Below are 23,428 nucleotides of genomic sequence, written 5' to 3'. Positions count from 1 at the left end.
TATTGTGCCATTCATGCACGACGGGTACGAACGGTTTTGGCCGTCGCAGAGAAAAGAAACACTCACCTGTGTACCTTACCACCGTAGAAGGGCTTCGTGTGGAAGGTGACTGTTGCCGAGTAGCCGCTCTTGACACAGTTGATGGAGACTTTGCCCCCCAGCTCCACCCAGGGCACGGTGAGGATGGAGCGAGCGTAGGCACAGGGCAACGTGAAGACATACTCTTCATCGTGCTCCAGGAGACACAGGACTCCTGAGAGGAGAGAGGAGGGCAAAATCCTCAGATACGTGACGGGAGAAACAAATGCGTGTTACAAATGAGAGCTTGATGAGAGAGGAAGTCGTCTGAACAGCTCAAATGTGGTTTGGTAACACTTTCAAGACGACGGTATTGTCCTTAAAGTTCAAATCAGGTGAAGACTGCCTACATATCTTCACACCGAGCCAGCTGATTTTTCTGCACACCATCTTTCTTTGTCTGAATACATAATGAGCTGTTGAAGTAATCGACGCTAATTTAATCCGTGGGCCTGGTATGTGGATGTTTTCTCTGAGCCAGTTATGTCACTGATTTCCATTATGCACTTGCGAAACCCAGCAGGCAGCATAAAGAAGTAAGCAACAGCAACTACATATCCTATACAAACATTAAGTGTAATGACAAGGTTACACATCCCATGGCGCTCTCACATACTGTTAATATTATGTCAAAAGTGCTCATACAATAGAAACGGCTTTCAATCTTAAAAATGCTTCTACTGAACAAGATTGCTTTCATGTCCTGTGTGCACAGGGAACACAACTTACATTATTTAAGCTGACTGGAGGCGGCAATAATCACTTTCTAATACATATAATGTAAAATATTCAGCACAGTGGAAAGCCGCTGTGAAAGGAAAGAATATAAACCAGGAAATATCTACTTTGTGTTCATATCTTTTGGGTGCAGAGATTCCCATAAGGAGGCTTTTATACATGCTGCTCATGATCCACTCTCACATGCACATGTAACTCAGCAGCATCGTCTGCATCAGTCAATCAGTGCACAAGTGGATGTATTTTGACCGTTAAACAAGGCCTGGTTTCCCCCCCCCCCCCCCCGCCTCTCTCGTGTCCATGAATAGTCCTCAGTTCTTACATCACAACCACGTGTTTACAAGAGACTGATTGTGCAGCTGTGTTTCACAGCAAAACGCTTGGAGGGGAAAAACTGCATGTGGCACCACTGTGAGCATATAATGACACATAGGGTTGACATAGTGAGAGATAAACCTACTCAGTCACAACATTTGCCTGCAGCGCCAGGTTTAACTGTGCCATTGCCGTTTATTACTGAAAGAGCTGCCTGTGTGATATCTGGTGGATCACTCTGTCGGGCCAAACACGTGGAGTGGGGGAATTATTCAGAGCCTTAGGAAATAATAATGATGACCACCATGTAAAAGTTCTCTGTTACAAATAAAAGTCCTGCCTTCAAAGTATCACTGGAAACATGTATCAAAGCATTTATTGTGTATTGTGCTCCTTAAAGAGTGTCAAATTACAAAGCTCCTAAAATCTTGAGATATTTATTTCATCTAAACTAAAAACAAATGAATCCCTTGCTGCCACTTTGACTCGATTGAATTATTTTTTAAGTGAAAATCCATGTGTATGGATTCATAATCTTTGCACGCAGATTAGTAAGAAGAGGGAATGGATTGCTAAACTATGCGCAAAGATTGGTAAACTATGTGACTGCCCAAACTGTTCCAAGTGTCTAATTTGTTTGGTTTAGAAATAATTGGCTCAGGTAAGAATATCAGGGTAAGCCAATTAGAGGAAGGATTACCTTCGCCATACTAGGAATAAAAACAGGCATAGAACAAAGTGGGTTTCAGAAATATTTTTAGCCTACGTTTGACCCCTGAGGGACTCCGTACAATGTCATAGAGGCCAGATCAAAATCCAGCTGCTCTTGTAGCTACCAGGCTGCATAATCTGCTGTGACTCTGTTCCCTTTCTGCTGCTGACTCACAGCCAACCAGTATCTGAACCTTTCATAAAAAATACAATATCAGCTGCTATCAAGGAAACAGCTGCTGCAAATAAGAAAATAATATCCAGCAGTCAATATATCCTCGGCTGAAGGTGAAGTTCACCGTGTTCCCTGACGGCAGCATTAGCCTCTGCATGTGATGATGAACTGCTGCGTCACAACTTGCCAACAGGAAGTCCGACATCTGACTGAATCAGTTCATGTATCCAGATTCAGTCGATTGGGTTCAAGGGCTTCCTGTATCTCCGCTCGGGGTGACTCATATCAGACATCCTACTGTACATGATGTAATGCTGCTGACAGAGATGTCTGGCTTATTGATTGCTATGGGAGAGGTCTCATAGTCTTCATACAGACAGCACACTGTGGCAGGCAGTGTTGGCGACACACTGTTTAAAATGGAAATGGGAGGACAGGTATTTTCTGCATCTATAATTCCACAGATGTTCCTCAAATGCCAACTGCGGTGCACACAACTCGTGTGTGGTCAAAACCTCGGGTGTAGCCTGCGTGAAACTGGAGGGCTTTTAATTTGAAAAGTCGCAGCACTCAACCGACCAGAGGTGTAACTTTAGTCTTTCACTCAGTCGCATTACAGTTTACAGTTCTCAAAAATATTGTATTTATGTTATTTGCATAATTTATGAGCCAACGTTTCTTTTCAGCTCAGTGTGAGATCTCTGCTATGTTTTGCAATTAATTGATCGCGTTAACAGCGTCGTTCTCTCGGACAGGTTCAAAATAAATGCTGAAACAGATCGCCAAACATACCGAGGCAGTCGTCAATACCGAAGAAAGTCTGTGTGTGTGAAAGACTGCACCAACATGATATACAGTACAATATACAAAACACACTACTTGAAGTGCCTTTGCCAATATGTTTTTTGTGTTAACCTTTTTTTCAAAAATGTAAAAGTCAACTTTGTATTTGGCCTTGAGTGTTTTTACACTGTGGTCTTGTGGTTGAGTGCTTACGTTGCCTTCTATGTATTTGTTGTCCTTGCACTGTATTTATGCTGCTCTCTTTGGTCAGGTTCAGAGTTTAAACTAAAGTGAGAGAATGGAGGAAAAGTGTGATTGCTCTCTGTGATATAAAACGTTGTCTATATTATCTACGTAATTTTATAGGTTTTGTGGTGGATCGGCTCACCTTCTCCCACCATGGACACTCCTATCGACATGCCCATGAACTTGCTTTTGGTCCACACATGGGCGTTGACACACATCCTCCGCTCCCGGCACTCACAGTAAAACCCAGACACTGGCGGGTGATGGGACACCTGCTCGGCCACAAATCGGACTCTGTAGCAGCCTCCCGGTGAATCCTCACCCTGCTGCATGTTGTTTGGGGCCCTGCCCGGCTCTCGAGCCGGCCCCTGGCTCGATCGGACCAAAGGTTTGACTTTGTCCCGAGGCACTTCCCAGGAACAGTGGAAGGTTTCCCCCAACACAGGGTTGTAGGGCTTCTTGGCCACAGCACCTTTCCTCCCCTCGTGGAAGGCAGTCAGGTAGTACTCGACAAAGCGAACTATTCGGTCCTCGGCTGTGGCCCCAGCTGTGATCGACAGGAACATGTCAGGGTGGGCCATGAAGTTGGCGTACATCTCCAGCAGTGATCGCTTTTCCAAAATGAATGTAGGCAACACCACCTAGGAGAGAAACACAAAAAAATGTTTAAAAAAAAAAAAAAAAAATCACCATTTGTCTGTTAAAGGGTTGGGATATCAGCGCCTTACCCGTGTGAGGTCCATGCCCAGTTTGAGCTGAGAGAGCAGGTGGAGAATGATGCTCCGCTGGTCGTCCAGGACGCCCAGGTCCTCCTCCTCGTTGTCCTCCGTATCCGTCACCTCCTCAGTGGGGCTGATGTCCTCCAGCCCTTGGTGGTGCTATGAAAACAAGAGAGAAATAGAAAATGTCACATTTTTAAAATCTAACTAAATAACTTTAAACTATGTGTGTGACAGGGGTGGATGTACAGGGAGGCAAGGAGGGGCAGCTGACCCCCTTCTGTGTTTTGTCATTTCATCAACATTGCAAAGGCAAGTTTTCCTTATTTTTGGGACAACAGAAGAGCTCTATGGCACAGAACAATGCAACCAGCCTGGGCAACACATAATATTGGGTAGTAGGATTAAGTCATTCATGGTTTTGGTCTTTTCATGGGAATTCTGCTTATTTGTCTAATTTTCTGTGTTCTGAAATGTTAGATATTTATAGATGAAACAATCTAAGAAGTGAACGTCGCTCTATGAGGAGAGGTCCTGAATAAAAAGTCTAAAACTGCCAGAGATGTTGAGTTGCTGTTCTACATATTTATGAATTCACACTCGTCCTTTGAAAAGGCCAAGAGGAGGAAAATGAAACAATTTTCTTCAACCAACATTCAACTGTATTTCAACTACAAGGTCAAGCACTCATTTAGAGGTCAGCGAAGGGGCTGTTCAAGAAGCAACCTATAAATACCAGAGGACATAACCAATTACCAATTATTACCAGTTATACTTTTCACTGCAGCCTGTTCATATCCATTTAGCCGTGTCAATCCGCCTTTCAAGCCACTTTCAGTGTTTCATATAGCGACAGGAGCACTACATTTCTGAGAGCCTCTCGAGAGCCTCCAGTATTGACCTTTACATTGGCTGCGTTGGTCAAAGTGAGCAGAATTTGTGTCCTTCGTTTGTGTTCCGTCATTCAACTGGAAACGGATCCAGTCCAGGTTAAAGAAGAGCTGATGCCTTTGATACCCCCTGCAGCAACTTAGGGCAGGAAGGAAGAGGACAAAAAGTACAAAACAAGACACAAGTTCATGTATAATGCAGAAAGAGCTCTCGAGCCTGTGGGCAACAACAACTCTCTGCACCGCCCCATCCTCCGTGTCTAGTTGCGTCTCTATGCAATAACAATTACACATACATGTCTGTCCTTTTTCCAACCGCTAGAGATCTTATTTTAGAGAAGCTGCAGCTAAAGAAACCTGCAAGATAAGCATGAATACTGAAGGAAATCTGAACAGCAACTCCTGGTTGCATAATTGCATACAGGGCTCCTGCAGAGAAGAAAACGAGAGGGATTTCCAGGACCAGAGCGCCTGCCTGTCACCTGAATATTTCATTCCATGCATGCATGCTAACGGCTCCACACATCCACTCACACATGCACACGCACGCCGAGTACACTCTGCACCAAAACATTTTGCACAGAAGAGCACACGCAGGAGGGATCATGCTTCAACACACTCGTACAGGAGTCCCTGGAGCTGGTTGGCTCCCGCAGCAGAGCGATATATATATATAGAAGTGAAAGGGAAAAAAAGAGGGAGGTAGGGGGGGAGGTCTGTTTTGATTTCAGTGGTTCTAACTAATTAAAGAGGCTCCTGGCAGCCACAGGAAATTACTTCTGAAGAGGTCAGAACATCTCAGCGGAAAACACTCAAGTGGATATACAACGTATATTGGAGGACTTGGTGGTTAGCACTAACCACGATTTTTTTTTTTTTTTTAAACAGTTTAAGTTGTCCAAAAGTGGATAATAATGTGTCTCCATTAATGAATAGGCACAGAGGGTGTGTGGTTGTAAGACTTAACACTGTGAGGAGGAGGGGAGGTTATGAATTTGGTGCTTGGTGCTTTTATCAATCAATGCGGCATAAAATCCTTCAGTTTTGTTTATTATATTCTACACTACTGCGTCCACAGTCAAACGTAGCTTGTTTGCAAGAATGCTTGGAGTTATGTGCATTATATCACATATTTAACTACTAACCGTTCTGCCTACAAGATGCTAGTACTATTTCTAATTTTCACAGACAGTCCATGCTTAATGTACATGAATATGAACGTTTGTATGGACAGACAAAGCTAGAGTTTTTTGAGTCAGTTTATGGATATTCAAAAGCTTTTTTTAATACAGTATTCTCTTTAAATGAAAACTTTTTAATGAATGGCTTAATTAAGCATTGATTAATCATTTAATAAACCGTTTTAGTTATAAATCATTAGACTATACTACAATACTTCTCTTCAAAATAAGGAGCAATTAATGCAAATATTTAAATAAAGTACCGAATTATCTTCCTCAGGTAGAGTAGCTGTACTCAGTTGTCGATATAAAAGCATTATTACAACATATTATGGAGCCAGCAAGAGAGGTTTCTTTTCAACCTGACAACATATCAAAACACTTTATTAATAGTTTATAACTGATCTACAAAACATTAACAAAGGAGTTAGTTACAACTCTTTAAAAGGGGTGCTTGTTCACAAAGTGGTAGCTATTTATTTTTTAACCTCTGGATATTGTATTAACGAGAGGGGAAAAAATTCTCTATTTCACCTTTTTATATTTAAAAAAACAACAACTATTGAGGCAATTTTGAACAGATGCTGAACATGTTTACCACGACAACAAGCCCGCTGGCTAGTTTGTTCCATAATTTATGAAGTCAACAACAGCTCAGTGTTGGGAGGGAAACTATGCTTCCCATTTCAGATCAGTAATGTTTACTGCTAAAATGCACTCTGGATAACCCCTCCGGCTGCATCCACCCTACTCACCTCATCCAACACAGATGCAAAGACAACAAATACGACCATGCAAGCATGCATGCACAAATACAAACATCAGCTTATTAACACTCACACTGCATTGCTGTGTAGCTACAGGCTTGACCTGCATAGAACTGGATCTCATCTCCAAAAAGGAAAAAGTAGCAGGGTGGCCTCAGGTAAACACCACCAACAGTACAATAGAGCAGAAGTAGAGCAGTCAAAGCTTCTTGCTCCACAAACAGGATAGCAGCTGCACGAGGCTTCAGTCAGTGGAAAATCCAATTAAAGAGGTGTTCTCTCCGTGGAAAAAACGGACTAAATCTGGATCTTTTGAAGGGTTCTGGGCCCCTCTAATGAAAAAAAAAATCTTCTCCTTCATCTGAATTTGCTGACTGAGTGAGCAGCCTTCTTAAAGGGGTCCCGGGTCTTTTTTAGAGACAGTGTGGCTGAGTGAAGGTGGTGAGCTGCTGTGCGTGACTTGCAGAGAGAGTCTCTCTCCTCTCTGCCCACCACCCACTCTGAAAAAAAAAAAAAAAAAAAAAAAAAAAGGAAGGGAGGAGGGGAAAAGAAACTGAAGGAAAGTCCCAGTGACGTTTCCCCTCTATGCCCTCCCATCATCCGTCTGCTGTGTTTCCCTACGTCTCTTTCCATTTTTACCTCATCCTCCTCCACACTTTCCTCATCACTTGTTCCCCTGCTGTCCTCCCTCCCTCCTGTCCTAGCCTGACATGGTTTCCCTGCCTTCATCCCTCCTTCTACACCTTCACCTCTCCTTCTTATATCTAGTACATGACGTAGGAGGTGTGTATATTGACTTGTTAAATTATCAGTCTGGCCGTTTTGCAAACCTTCAGTAGTCAAAGCTTTTTCAGGAACACATGGGCGTAACTTCAGTTTAAACTCTCCCTCTGTTTCTTTCTCCCTGTAACTGTCTTCTTCTGTAAATCCTCTGCAGCCTGACTGTCTTCCCTTTAAATGACTCCAATCATCTGTTTGATTCATTCTTCCTCTCTCTTCCTCCGCCCTCGCGCTGTCATCTCCGTCATTGTTTCGTTTATTCACCATCCCTTCCCTCATCCCCTCCTTCATGCCATCCTCTATTCTCTTTCATCCTCATCTTTCTCCCTGGTTTCCTCCATTTTTTTCACTCACTATTTCTCAGTCTCTTTCTTTTTTGCCTGCCGCTCACTGTTGCAACGCATTGGGGGAGAGTGTGGGCGTCTACAGGAGGCTCAGATTGGGCAAGTCGGCCCGTGCTCCCACTTCAAAGACTCCTTTTTCATTCCCAGTTTCAACGGGATACAACTTTGAGGGCTGGTCCTCCTTTGCCAGCTGTCCTCTTCATCCCCTATCGTTATCACCTCCATCTTTGCTCATATCTTCGGCAAAACACCATCTGAGAGCAACGGGATGCTGTAGATTTATTGAGACTCTACTTCTAAACCTTTTGCTCTGAAATCGCTCCCCAACAGAAGTGTCTCTTTCTTGCTCTGCCTTTGAAGAGTGTATACCAGACTAAAGGGGATTTCTCCCCCTTCAATACTCCTTTGGGCTTAGCTCACAGAGAAACTGGAATTACCATCTCACAGTTGTATGTATCCAGTCAAGTTGCAGTTAGATCTAAGATTTGTGATATAGAGATAAATAAAACGTTACCATTCTTGTTCTGCTGTATGTCTACTGTATTACAAAAAAAACATCACTTTTCTTATATGTGCTCACATGCTTGGCCAATACAGTTGATTCCGATTAAAGACAAAGTTGTAGCCATGACAGTAGATAACGCTTTGAATACGGATGTTGCTGCAAAGATGCTACAAATTCTAAAACAGTTACAAAGTGGAAACTCAAGATTAGTGTCAATAATTTAGCATCTGATCAAATATAAAATATTGTCACCGTGTCCTCTTCTGTTCTTGAGTTATGGTGTTGAATGATGGTCAGAAAAGTGTTTTTGCATTTTGATGTTACAGTGACGTTAACCTTTGACCTTTTGTCGTCAGTTCATCATTTTATCCTGTTTGACATTTGTGTGAAATTTGGTCATTCTTGAGATATGGCCACAAAACATGTTTTTTGAGGTCACAATGACTTTTGATCACCAAATTCTGATCAGTTCGTCGTTGAGTTCAAGTGAACGTTTGTGCCAAATTTGAAAAAAGTCCCTCATGATGTTCCTGAAATATCGTGCTCGTGGAAATGGGACGGACGGACAACCTGAAAACATTACGCTTCTGGCAGTCGCTGGCACGGAGGCATAGAAAGGAAACACAATTGGAAAGTTTGGATTCTACCCATCTAAAACTCTTGATTTGAATTGGTTGGATGTGTTTCCATCTACAAGGGTGTAAATGTGACCCTGAACTTGACGTCTTTCTGTGTTATGATGCGTGAGAGCCTTCAACCTGATCAGCAGCTGAGCAGAAGTGATGCTGATTTAGTCCATGAAACATCAGCTGGAGATATTGAAGATTTGTCTGTTGTGTTTCAAAAGCCAGTTTGTTTAGTGAATGCGATTGAAGTTAAAAAGTCATTGCAGTAAGCACAGAGTAGCGAAGCGATGCTGGGAATATAAAACAGACCGTATTAACGATGGAGAACCGGCATCTCTAGTAAATAGAAGTTTGAGGAAATACCTTTGTCATTAACAGTAACAGGCAAGACTTGTTTTTTTTTAGAGTTGAAATGAATCATTTTCAATATTGGTTCATCTATTTATTATTTATTCATTCATCTATTAATCATTTAGTTTGTAAAATATTTATAGTTTGAAAAAAGGCAGATCATAATTTCACAAAATTCAGACTGGCATCTTTAAATGGCTTCTTGTGTCTGATCAACAGCCCAAAGCCTAAAGACAGAGGAAATCTGAGGAGCTGAACCCACTGAACGTTTGATATTTCTTTGCTTGACAAACAAGCAATTAATCAATTACCAAAATAAGTGTTGCTTGACATGTTGCTAATTAGTCAGTCATATTATATTGACTTCTCATAGTTTTACAATTTCTTCATGCAGAAGACAATTTTATGTAAGACCAACATGTTTGTTGCTGTTGTACATACATTTGACATCATATCAGTGTTACATACAGTCTTTCAAGCATCATTTTCATATTGCATCTGATGTTTTTCAGTCCAAATCAACAAAAGCTGATATGCTATCTGTATATTTTGACTTTTTTGCCTATTTAACTCTAAGTATTTGATTAATTTATTCATTTCAATTTCTCGATGCCGAAATGTGGATTTCTTCAAGGAGCTGAAATAAATGTGTTTTTATGCATTTCACCTGCATAAGAGAAGTGTGAGTTTCCTTTTTTTTACTCTTCAATCATGCAGTTATGGTGAATATTGTACCCTCGTTATCCTCTTGTATGTGCAGATAACGTTGTGGGATCCTGCCACTTCCTGCTAATCAGTGTAGCTGTTGGTGGAGTATTTGTGTCCCGCCCGTTAGCCTCTGACCTCTCTTTTATCAGCGTGGTATTTTCACCGTGAAGACTGGAGCTGACTGTTTGTGTTTTCTCAGTAAACCCTCGGGCAACCACATCAAAATTACTTAACAACACCTCTTGCCTACTAGTTTGACATTTAGCCAAACAATCACTGAACTTCCCGCCTCTGTGCTTTACACTTATCCTTTATTTAAGTAAGAATGACTGCCTAAAAGTTTAAATTGATCACTCACCTTACTAAAACAACAACCGTGTGTGTTTTGTTTTTTTTTAGCTCCATTTTCTCTGTTAAATGTCAGGGATGTTTTAAATGTCAGCCGTCGGGAAGTTACTGAAAAGCTTTTGAGTTAGAGCTTCTGAGGGCTTCCTGTTTGGGTCCCCATTTGGCATTTATTTCAAAGCTACAAACGACATGTGTATCTGTCAATTTATACAAGTATAGGAGTGTTTATACTGTTTACTAATAAGGTATATGACTGTGTAGCAATTGGTTAATTAGCAGCTTTAAAGCTGCGAAGAAAATAGGCAGGCTGTAATGCAAAAAGGCAAAATAATAAATGAACTCCGGCTTCGATCCCTACCAGACGTCCAGCACCAGCAAAAGAATGAAACCAAAGAAGAGGCACAACAGCAAGACATTGCAGATTATTACAGTACAATGAGAAATAAAGGAGGTGGGAGTTGACCCAGATGCAACATAAGGAGTCTAACAAATAATTCACAAACTCAGAAAAGCACCACTTGAAAGGTTATGAATGAAAAAGTGGATTGGCACTGTAAGGGAATCAGACTTCCCCAAATATCTCCCGCTTCTTAAAAACAAAAAAAAAGGAGTTAAGAGGGACTGAAATGCTGAGTTTCAGCCCTTCGTGTATAAATTATGATGAGCAGTTTCATCAGCGCAGCATCTAATGAGAGGATGTGATGTACTGCCAGTGCAGACACAGTGGTTAGGCACTCACTCAGACACATGCAAGCTTAGCAAACCTCACAAAGATGAAATTAACTGTACACCATTACACTTGGAAGTGAGCCAACCACAGGCCTGTTCAAGTCAAAGGTGCAATTTTCACAATAATTCTGAGCCATTAAGCAAAAAAAAAAACATGAAGGCTGCTGTCCATCATAAAGGCGTGTGGTAAAATCTTCATGCTGTATTCACATATTAAAGGGGAACTTCACTGGAAACAGTTCATTAGCATTGAACCCTTCTGCGGCTCAGGAGGGAGCTGTGCAAAATCTGATACACCGCCCAAAATTACATACAGTGAATCAGCGTGGGTTGAGTTAAAGGTTGGATAAAAAAAATCTGGGAATGTGGAGTTAGAAACAAATGAGCTCATAAGACCTCTGCAGGTCGCCGCCAAGCAGCAACCATCAATGACGTCACTATTGGTTTGTGAACTGCTGTTATGGAGCTTCGATTTTGGATATCAGTCCTCGCCATCTTGCTATTTTGAGAAAGTGACCATATTTGGATGAGCTGAGGAGGAGTGAGCAGTGGATCTGACTCGATCTGGCTGCGAACCCGAGGACAATATGCCCGCCCACGTATAACAGAAACCTGAGAGTACCACAAGCCTGTCAATTAAAAAGACAAACCTCCAAACACACCGCTTTTTAAAGTATAATATCTAATTAATGATGGAATTATATTCAGATGGACTGTCAGAAAACTAATAAGAAAGACACTTTAGCGAATGACATCATTATGACTTGTGGACTTTTTTTTTTTTATTAACTATGTATTTCATGAGAGAAGTTGAATGGAAGTTTATGGAGCCAGAGAACTTTTGAAGCCAACCTCTAGTGGCCCTTTGGTATTGGCCTCGATTTTTAGACCCCCGAAGCTACGTCCACTTTTATAAACAGTCGATAGTTGCGAGTCATTTCCGCGAGCGTACATTAGCCACTAACGCTCAGTCTCAGTGTCATTATATGGGCTTATTAGTAGAGGTCAATGCAAAATATCTAGTTATCTGCGTTCAAAATAAAAACTGGAGCTGAAATGATTCAGAAAGATTTTAAATTATTGATTAACTGCTTACATATTTTTTTAAGCAAAATTCACAAGTTCCAGCTCCTCAAAGGAGGGATCTTTGCAGCTTTTGGACAGTTGTTTGAACAAAACAAACAGTTTAAAGACATTTCTGACTTTCTACAGGCCAAACAAATATCAATCAAAAATCCATTCACTGAGATAATAACTGCCAGACCAATCGGTATTGGAAATAATTTGCACAAACATGACAAAATGTCTTTGTATGTGCAATGGCGGAGAATAAATATTTTTTTTTTCAGTGTTTCATGCCGGTTTCCCTACAACACTTTAAAAAGTGAAGTTTGTGGTGTCTATATCAGGAGAGCAGTGAGAAACAAAGCAGTTTCAAAGAGGCAGGTGTCACATTCAATCTCCCAAACTAAAGCTGGAGGTTCAATAAAGAATGGATGACAAGGCAGAGAGTGACTCATGGGCTCGTATTTTCCCCGCTGAACAGACTGAAGTTGAGCTGAGAGCACACTGCTCATTATTTGCTTTTTCTGACACTGCGACTGACAGGACCTTTTGTCTATTAATAAGATTCAGGAAAAGTCGATGCTTCATTTTCTTACAGTCGAGAGCAAGTTTAGAAAAATAAATAAATCAGGCTGACCCGACCCGAAAACCTACTGAAACATTTTTCACTGCCAGTAAAAGATTCACCCAATATGCTTCAATTGTACAGAAGAGCTGCAGGGGAATTCAGATGAGGACTTTGCTGCTCTCTGCTGGAGTAAAGAAGGAACAGTAACTCAGAAAAGTAAATGGAGAAATGTTTAAGCTTGAAATACAAGAAGGAGAATGGAAAACAAATGATTGCGATGCAACTGTTACATTATTTAGATTTTTGTGTTTCTATAGTGAAATTTCATGGTTTTTATTTCTGCACATTTTACACATAAGACATCTGTTGCTTGTCTGTTACTCCAGGAAGAGGAATCTTTACAATTTCCTGGGCTTTCTTCCTCTTTTTTCCAGTCAAGTGATTGTTCTAAGGGAATTTTTTTATAATCCATGTCGTGGATCTACGAATAAAATCGACTTATCAACAAGGGTCGTCATATTGTTTATATTTGTCTGTCTAGAGGATTTGAATTCGATTTTTACTTCGCAGTAGTCTCCTGGGGGAGCAGGATTGAAGCCGGCGACACCAACAGACTTAACAAACTGGTTAAGAAGGCCGGCTCCATAACAGGCTTCAAAATGTACAGTCTGGAAAAGGTGGTAGAGAGGAGGACGCTGAACAAACTGTTATCCACATCTCCACCACCTACTGCAACAACAGCGGAGCACTTTCTCCAACAGACTCTCACGGGCACAGATACAGGATATCATTCCTGCCCACTGCAATCAGAATGTACAATCCGCCTTGGGCCAAATCTGCCCTACATCAATAACAATAGAGTTGGCACCACCAATACATCACCATGTACAGTCAACTTTTTGCACTACTGCTGACCATTGCACTGTTGTTTAATTTTATTCTATTTTATTTGTATATACTGTAAATCTTTACATTTTTATATTTTCACCTCTATCTTTATTCTGTAATTTTATTGCTTTTAACCTGTATGTTTCCATGATGCTGTAGCGAAATGTTTTTAGGCTTGCAGGATCAATAAAGTATATCAATCAATCAATCAATCAATCAATCAATCAATCAATCAATCAATCAATCAATCAAACAAACTGTCTGTCTGTCTCTGTCTCTCTCTATTTCCATCTTTGTATACACATTTTTGGCAGATTTGATGCTTGTAAAAGAAAAGAAAATCTATTTGATGACACAAAAAAAATCCGATATTTATCACAAAAAAAGGAGACTAGGGATGATAGATTTCCTCTTGTACTCGAGCTGATTGAAGGTCTGTCATTAACTCTCTGTTCGACAGCAGCAGCGGCTCACGCCAACAGTATTACAGTACACAGGTCTAATGGGAGGGTAAGGGAGTGCATTGGAGCTGTTGTAAATGCATAAACCTACCAGATTTCTGCAAGCACCAGCAATTTCCTCTCCATTTTCCCCCACAGTCACGCACCGGCCCTGCACTTACTCTTGTCGGCTGCATACTAGGACTGAATATCTAATGCCACGGTGCTACTACATAATTCAAGTGGCAAAAACCTTTATTATTCCAGGCTAATGTGTTTTCTTTTCTTGGTCTTAAGACTGCTCATGAGATTACAGGGAAAATGGTAACATGGCAAACAACAAAGATGATCAAGAACTGACCTTGAGCTTCACTGCACCAGAATATGTGTCCATCATTTAAGAAGCAGGAGGAGAAATTATGCAAGAACATTTAGTCAAAACCATGATGAATAAAGTATGCTTCTATTGTTGGATGCAAACTAGGAATTCATATAAAACAACATATTCAAACGTCCTGATTCAGTGATTCATTTTAGTCTATCTGCATTGTGTTTCACTACCACAAGATGGCAAACTTATCGTCTCCCCAAATCCATCCTTACCCTGCCAAACAATACAAATCAGATAAAATGATCATCCCAACAGGACCCACTCTCTATCCTTCATTATCTAAACATCTCCTTGATGAAAAAAGATAATCAACTCATGAAAAATGTCTCTCCCTCTCACTTCTCCACCTTTCCTTCCTTTAACTTCACACCGAAACAAAAACAAAAAAATCATCTTTAAAACATGAATAAACATCAGTATCAAGGTGGACTAACGCGCCCGGGCAGTCCGCATCTCCACCGTCTCTCTGAGCCCTTCTTCAAATGGCAGCCAGGGCATCTTTGAAGGCTCTAATGAAATCTGGTTGAAGCTGCAGGGCAGAGCCGAGAAGCAGGCGGGAGGAAAAGCGTAAAATATTGCAGAGCAGTGACGGGGTGTGGTGAACGTGTCGCTGCAAAATGAGATGCCTGCCTGTCCGTAGAACAGTGACACCTCTGCTTTGTGATGACAGTTTATATCACAGTGTCAGCACAGTCAAACCTGTTCAACAACCACTAACGTTGTAATTTTTGAAAGGAAACCATCAACTTACTATTGACACATGACAACTAGATCACGCTTTATTTTGATTTATGAGGGGTTTGGAAAGCTTTGCAAATGATCGCAGACGGTGGGAAATAAATTTAAAAAAAAAAAAAAAACACTTTTGGATTCATTGATAAGACCTCGCAACAGTACACCACATTTTAATGTACTGTTTTACACTGCAAGTACCGACTAATGGTGTTATTAATGATTAATACATATATTTAAATGCTTTATAGATCAGTTAAAAGCTATAAGTAAGAAAAAGTGTGGTGTTGAACATGGGTTATTAAAGTATAAATAGAGACCTGTGTCACTTTCTAATGAGTCTCTGGATAATAACAAAGGGATTTAACATAAACCCAGCTGTTCTTTTTAAAGGCCAGTGATTGAATCATAAAGCATTAGTAAATAATTGAATTTCCAAGTGAGGCTCCTTTACAAAGGGGGTCTTAATAGAAAGCAGCAACCTTTAGAATTGGCTAATTTCTAACCTGTCAAACAGGCTAAAGGCTAACAGGCTAACGGTCTGATAATAGAGCGACACACTAAATGTGACTGTCTACAAATATTTCTCAGATATGATTTATCGCCAGTGTTTCAGGAATTGTACACACAGTGGGCACTTAAGTGTCAAAATGTCGGTTAATTACAGTACAAAGCCTAAAAAAATTTTTTTTTTTAAATAAGCTGAAAGATGCTAAATCCCTCTGAAAAGAGTGATAATTCTCTGCATATATTCATTTGTTACTTTAAAAAAAAAAGATATTTGTAAAAAATATGATACAATATTGTAAGTCAAGGTCATTAAAATGTCCTTAATGTCCTTAAATTTACTCCAGCGCACTATCCCATTCTTAAATTGGCAAAAAAAAAATAGTGACATAGGCAGGAATACAGATGGCGTGCTGAGCCCTCCTGAATCATAACTGCCATAATACTGTCTTTAAAGGAGCCAAATCACCATTATGAGCTGCCCTCATTTCCCTACTTCTTAATTGTGCACCATGAAGTATGTCGAACAGCTTGACAATTAACTGTAAATGGGTTGACACTGCAACATTGTAATACCCATTTTACACTCATATGTCAATAGAAAGTGATCGTTAACATGACAGATTACATCTCTGCGCCTCCAGATTCCATTGCTCTGGGCTCGGTTAGTCCCTCGTGGTGTTTTTAGGCAGGAAGCTGATTCCCAGCTCACATCGAGGGTAAAATGTCCCTCCCTGCCTTCCGTAATTTCTTTTGCAGTTGGACTGAAATGACTGGCATCCCATTATAAGATTGGGCATTAGTGTTAACAGGCTGTTCCCTTAATGTTTAACACAGACTTTTGACAGGCAATGACAGAAGTCTAACATTTGACAGAGGCTATTAGGAGCGGGCATGGCAATAAATGCTGCCGAGATGACACCCACCCCATTCATCGTAATCTTGTTATTAACAGCTAAGGTTTCCATTGTTGCATGAGGGTTTGAGTAAAAGGATGGCAAAACCGAGGATAATTAATCATGTTTAAGGTTACAGAGATCAGTCAAACATTTATTTTGTCAATAATGATGCAGCTGCAGGTGCGCCGCTTTAAGGTTAGAGTAACACCATGCAAACGGTGGCCAGAAAACCAGCGATTAAACCTGTAGCCTCGAGAACATCTTTCCATATAAGACAGCTTTCTTTGCCAACTTTGCAGAAAGTTCCTCAACTTTGGTTATCACTGAGAGGATGATGGCGGTGTCCACGACAAAGTCTTGCAGTGCAATCATGGACTCCAGTATGCGTCTGCCACCAAACTTCTCCCGCAGGTCTTTCAGGATGGCCTTGCGGACCTTTTTGATGTACTTCCGGTCTGGGCAGAAGTCTTTAGTGACACACAGTCCCTCCATGGCCTGGTTGATGAGGCGTTTAGTGTGAGCAGTCCAATCCTTATTGCGGCTTTGAGGAGCATTGCACTTTATCAGCAGGCTCACTACCAACACAGTGACAAACCGAAAACCAGAGTCTGTAGAGACACATGGCTCAATAGATCCTGTGCTCGTTGGTGTTTGATCCATCACCTCAGAGTGATCGTCCTCCTCGAGGATGCTAGTTACAGGTGTAACTTCATATTCTGGACTAGTTTCCTGTTGGTTCATGTTGAATGTAGACCAGTGTTCTCTCTCAACAGTCCTCACAATGTGTCTCGATGTGCGTTTCACTGCGTAATGTGAGAAACTGCCTTTGATGAGAATCTAGAACACAATGACGTCACAGAACACGCAGCCACACCCACTTACACTGCCCTATACACGCTCACAATGACGTCACAGAACACACAGCCACACCCACTTACACTGCCCTATACACGCTCACAATGACGTCACAGAACACACACGCCCGCTCACTCACTAATGAAAGCGATGAGCAAAAAGCTGCTCAGAGAAGACAGGAAACAAATGATTCTGTTAACACCAGGCTTCAATGCTTTCTTCTCCTACATTGCTTCTCTGGAGATTTACAGATAAATAACTTTAACAATGTGCTAAAGATTGAAAATTAAAAATATTTAGGATTATAATGGCCCTCAGCACAACGTCTTTGAACCATGTTTCTTACTTTGCACTCAGATTATCTGCAGTTAAACTGACAAAAGTGGATTTGAACACTACCTATAAGTCGAAACCCATCAGTACGATGGTATCAAAAATTAATAATTAAAAATAATTAATTGCCCATTATTTATAAATTCACTCCAGTTTAAGTCAATTCTTTTAATTCCAGGTATGGGCTTTACTCCATTTTTTTTTTTCCCTCTTTCTAAATAATGGAGCTAACTGTTTTGTGTCCAGCCTCGTGCATTTGTATGTGCTATAACTGGTGTATTCCTGGTGAGTTTTTGAGGGTGTATCAATAACAGCTCGGTTCCATTAAGTGTCCCAGTAAGCCATGACAATTAACCGACATTTACCGAAGCAGGACCTCCCGTACGTGGAATTCAGCTGTCATTAATACACCTGTGTTTACCTTACTGGGACAAGTCAAAATGTCTGCTGTAAAAAAGGTCTATGACAGTAGCATACTTGGAAAATTCCGTGTTCAGATACTGATCTATTGGTCAGACCCACATTTTTGTATCTGGTAAGGTGTACATCTTCCCTCTCAGATAAATATAAAAAGTGGTCCACTGACTAGTCTGGTACCCCGAACATCAACAAAGAGAGAGAGCCTTTGGTGGTTTGGGTGAGCACAGTGGACTGTGCGGTGCAACTGTACAATTTAATACAAGTATTTCTACTTAGTATTCTAAATGTTGAAGAGAGAGGTCAGTGGCAGCCTTAAGTTTTTTTGTCACTTTTAAGTGGCCCCCCAAATTACCTGTTGTCACCCCCTGTGACTCCAAGGACCCTTTTCCCAGTCACTGATGGTTTTTACGTGCCTGATTTTAGGGGGGGGGGGGGGGTCTGCAGCACCCCTCTGCACAATGACTTCAGCCACCAGCACCCATGCTGAACATATTTCCAGCTGATGCTCTCAACAGCTGAAAATATGTTTCAGCTATTAATGCCTCAGCTATTTCAACAAAATCCTCTGTAGCTGGCACTACTTTGATGTAAGCTCAAATTATCCTTTTTCCGAGGTATCCATGGAAACAAGATCAATACACCAACAAACATCGCTTCTTTGTAACAGCAACATGTTTTATATGAAAATAATGTAAAGTTTCATCTATGCAGCAGTTCATAGAGAATAAAAGTAAATTAAGATATTTTTCTTTTGGGTGGAATTTGTTGTTTGAAGTTAATGATACGCATTTCAACTGAATTACAGAAAGCAATGCACCAATGTCTCACCCTCCGAGCCTCACACTTTCACCCGCCCCTTTGTCTCTCCACCACACTGACGCTCATTTACGTCAGAGTCACCTGGCCTCTGTTTCCTGTTAGTGATACGGGCTGGTTCAGACAGCCAGACAGCTTCCCTCTGCAGCAGGAATCCGTGGAGCCGCCTCCTGGGATCGGCTCAGTTCCACCTCTATACTGTGTGACCCACTTTTTTGACAGCAGCTCTGTTAAAACTTGCGGAAGAGATGACTACTTCCCTTGCTGGGCGACAAGGGCAAACACAAAAGAGTGAAAAGAAAGCGAGGCAAGAATAATAACTGCCTCAATAGCGTCAGATTTTTTTTTTATCTTACGGGTGGCCCTTTTCTTTAAATTCACTGCAGCAAGAAAATCAACCTACAGAGCCTTAAAAAAAAAAAAAAGCATTATAGTAAACAACTAGCTTCATTGTTTAAATATCAGTTTTTATGAAATGATAAACCATTTGATAGCAAACACTATTTAAAAAATGCAGCTGCTGGCATCTTCAAAGACTTTTGCAAAGGCTAATATCAAGTAATTGAGACTTTGCTGCTGATCAATAAGCTATTTATTGTACTTTAGCCTTTTTAATCTACGTTTATTTAGTGTTTACTTTGTGTACTCTCAAGAAAACAAACCTCATAACCTTAATGCTTCTCAGTAGCTGACTCTAAAAATCCCGTCTCATACCGTTCCTTGTGCACAGAAACAAGAATACAATCCCTGCCTTCAATCTCTGCTGTCTGGTGAAAACCAAGCATCTTTTCCTGTTTTCAGATTAGTTAAAATTCTATTTTTCAAGGTGATCCAGTTGTGTTTTCAGGTGGTCTCTACCAACAAAGAAAAACTTAAACTATACAAGTTTCCAAATACACCGTTTTTGCAGGACTTCGAAGAAACGTGATGTCATGCGAGAGTAATCCAACTTTGTGTACTCAAAATAATGGGGGGGGGGATGTTCACTGTGATGGACTGCTTACCCACAGACTTAAAATAAAAAATGGATGTAGTCTCCAGATCTGAAAAGTGAAGTTGAAGTGTCTTATAGTGCAATAGTGCCACTACGGGCCCCTAAAACACCTCTGGCTCCAATAGACCCACTTTAAAGGAGAGTCAACTTCTCACATTAAATACAAAGTCAATAAAAAAAAATTCACAAGTCATTATGGTGTCCTTAGCTAAATTCACTCCTTGTGATCAGTGTTAAGGTGGTACTTCTAGAAAATAATCACATTATTAATAGGATATGAAGCCGAGAAGAGAAGTATGTTTGACTGACATGACTGGGGTGCAGTCAGATTTCTAGTTTAGGTGGCCAGGTGTAGTGTCCCCAGGTTCTCAGTCCGATTCCACCCCTCGCTCCTCCAAAACTCATCCAAATATTGTCACTTTTGGCTAAAAAAAAAAAAAAAAAAACTAATATGGTAGCCAAAATACTAGACTCAAGACGTCACAGTAAGGTGTGCCAATCCCAATCAAGCAAGTCGGTACCAATTGATTCGCAAACGTGCTAAAGTAAATTCAACAAGACACACTTAGTAAGATAAAATTAAATCTAACTGTGCAATTAAAAAAAGTCAGCAGTGAGTAAAACTTTAATAATATACATAATTTTGTAGGTTAACAAGGCCAAGATAAGGACACAAAAAAGAAAAAGCACTCTGGTCAATTTAAGACACCATAATGTTTGATGAGAAGCAGTGACCTTTGTTACATCTCATACTCACAATGTTTCCTGTCCATAAACTCACTAGGATAATCCAATACTTGCAAAATGCAACAAAGAACCATTCTTCATGTTCTACACACTTGTGTTTCATCACTCTGAGCCGTGGGCCAAAAGCCCCAAATGAGCAAATGTGAAATGATTTTTTTTTTTTTTACAACCATCCAACCAACCTGTCGGAAACGCTGCAGTTAGAAATAGCAGCCATAATTCAGTTTCTCCCACATTAATTGTGTAGCCCTACAGTCCCACATGTGGGACCCTATGAAGCCCAAACCATGTCTAGAGGGGGAAGGAAGACAACCGAGGCACAATACGGAGGTGATAATTGACAATATGACGCAATGTTTCTCACCTCAGCACCATGGGACAGACTCCTTTTCCTGAGGGCCGGGGAGGGCTCGGCTGATTGTAGAGGAGTCAGACCTCCGTTCTTCAACTGCTCCCCTGAGGGCGACTTTGGTACAGTCCACACAGGAACACCATCTGAAAAATGACAAGGCAGCGTCAGAGCCGAAAGCCGGCTTTTAGTTACCAAGAGCAGAAGGTGGCTTAGATTTACGGACTGATAATGGGTTGAGAGAATCAAAGAAGGATGAGGAAGAAAACTCACATTACTCTTTCCTATTTACATCTGACATTCAATATTAAGGTGTGACTGACAGAGACTAGACAGCAGGAAATTGTGTGTGCACTTGTACCCGTCTGCTCGAATTTAATATTTGTTCAATGTTATATGTGGCTGGTTGTATTGACTTGATCAAATATAGAGAAGTGACGAGTGATGATTCGTTTTGACTCCAGGTCACAAGCAATAAACTGTTCTGCAGAAATAAAAAATAAAATAAAAAAATCAACGCCCTGTCATAGTGCAGCTGAACCTTAAAACAAGCAGTTTTAAAAACAAAATTCAAAAATACTATACTGTCCTCACCTATAGGGGTTAGGTGGTCAGATGGGATGAATCACGTTGATGATCTTTTTATGAAGCCATCATTTGTAAATGTTTTTCAGTGTTCGAGGTTCTACATTTGACAACTTGTTTTAAACGTTTTTTAAGACTTTTTAAGACACTCGTATTGGTGGTTGATGCCGATTGGTTAAAGACTGCTCCAATAGTTTCAAAATTAACATGAGGTCTACGACCATTAGGATGCAACGACTGGAAACGATCACGTAGCCAGACCTCATCTACTCACAGTGAATTTGGGTCTGGTAATGCCAGGCTGTTCAATAAGCACAATGCGGAGGCTTAAGAGATATCAAGAGTCCTCAGTATTAATCAGTATTATCATTTATGAACTTTCAGTGGAACAGTTGATTGCAAAGAATATTATATAATCTGCCAAGAATAATGTTTTTCAAATTTGCGACTGATTGAGAGTATTTCATAGTCACATCTAGCGATTAATTTTAGAGTAGCCTCAGTCTGATCTGAAATATATATAATCATTCAGTTAAAGGCTCCAAAATCATGATGATTCATGACAAGCATTACTTAAGAGGAATCAAAGGTTACAACACTGACTAAAAGGCTCCTTTTTGGATATCCGCTCAACAACAAAACAAACTGCATCCTCAGAAACAGACGTCAAATTCAGTCACCGCTTTAGGACGGGCGTCTTACAAAGTTTGGTGAAGGGCTAATAGTTCCCTCTTGTATGAACAGACTCATCATTTTAAGAAGATGTAATTTGCAACCGTCGCTTTCATAAAAATATCTAAAACCAAGCTGCAATTCTCCTCATTGAAAAGTCTCTACAATTGCACCATTGCAGTGGTAGATCGCATTTCAAAGCACTGTTAGCTGAGCAGTACCAGAGGCCCCTCTTATCACCACTCTCAACACTCAAATGGGGTTAAGAGCCTAATGCACCAAGAGGCTGTTCTTTGATATCCATTAGTGGGAAGCAAGCTGCGCTGACACAGGTCGACATGCTGGTGAGCCCCGAGGCGAGTCTGTCTCCACCAAATGTGCTGAAATAGCCCCCAGGCCAGGTCTCCGCTTTGGTCAACTGACAGTTTGACTGACAGGAACCTGAAAAGTGTGAGTGAACCTCTTTTAGTGATATCGGACTAAAGTGGAGACACGAGCAGGTGCGGCTCTGCCTGAAGGCGAGTGAGATGCGAGTTATAAATATAACGAAAACAGAATTTTTTTTTTTACATGTTTTTTGAAAAGGTTATTCTCAAGGCGTTTGGGGGTTAGTGGGTTCCTGACAGCTCAATTCAAGATAAGAATTTTAGGAGAAAATGCTGTAAATATTGATGTGTTTTTGTTATTAATCAGTTCTTCACAAGTAAATAACTGGTTTATAGATACGTCTATACTTTAATACTTTCTCTGAGATGTCACAATGAAGCACCAGAAGTAGAAACAATCAGTGAGCAGGGGCATGTCTGGGCCATTGGATAGAGGCATGCAGGTGACTCAAAAGGCTGTCGCAGGTCAAACTGTGGAGACATAAACATTCATGCAACAACAAATGTTTCCAATGGCTTAGCCTTCCATTTCTGGGCCGTGACATCAATTCAGACTTCATGATGCTGTCATATTTAACTTTTACACTACATCTTTCTCTTTCCCTTTTATTCTCTCTTAAGGGGTGTGATTCACAAGTTCCTGTTGTGCAGTAACAAAGCAAAACACAGTAATGTGCATGAAGCATTAGAGAGCTATAATACAAGAAGTATTTCAAGTTATGGTCCGGGGTGAAATCGTACATGTGCACGTAAAGGGGGTCACAAAAATGTGTTTAACACAGGTGCT

At 40.7% G+C, this 23,428-nt stretch overlaps 1 protein-coding gene across 4 annotated transcripts in view; it reads right to left on the bottom strand.

Annotated features, from left to right (window-relative positions):
* LOC138617722 (oxysterol-binding protein-related protein 10) overlaps window positions 1-23,428 on the bottom strand; it is a 71,857-nt gene that overhangs the window by 5,558 nt on the left and 42,871 nt on the right. For all 4 annotated transcript variants that reach the window (XM_069692987.1, XM_069692972.1, XM_069692963.1 and 1 more), the window contains 4 exons: window positions 21,014-21,144; window positions 3,775-3,924; window positions 3,189-3,687; window positions 67-253 (listed from right to left, as the gene is read on the bottom strand). In XM_069692987.1, coding sequence (XP_069549088.1) covers window positions 67-253; window positions 3,189-3,687; window positions 3,775-3,924; window positions 21,014-21,144 — 967 coding nt within the window. The remainder of the gene's footprint in view (window positions 1-66; window positions 254-3,188; window positions 3,688-3,774; window positions 3,925-21,013; window positions 21,145-23,428) is intronic.

This window comes from Brachyistius frenatus, unplaced genomic scaffold (assembly GCF_029030835.1).
Source record: "Brachyistius frenatus isolate BFR_SWC_R1_liver_20210118 unplaced genomic scaffold, ASM2903083v1 Contig_2, whole genome shotgun sequence".
NCBI classification, from domain to species: Eukaryota; Metazoa; Chordata; class Actinopteri; family Embiotocidae; genus Brachyistius; species Brachyistius frenatus.
The sequence above is the reverse complement of the archived record's forward strand: the minus strand, read 5'-3'. Positions and strand labels throughout refer to the sequence as shown.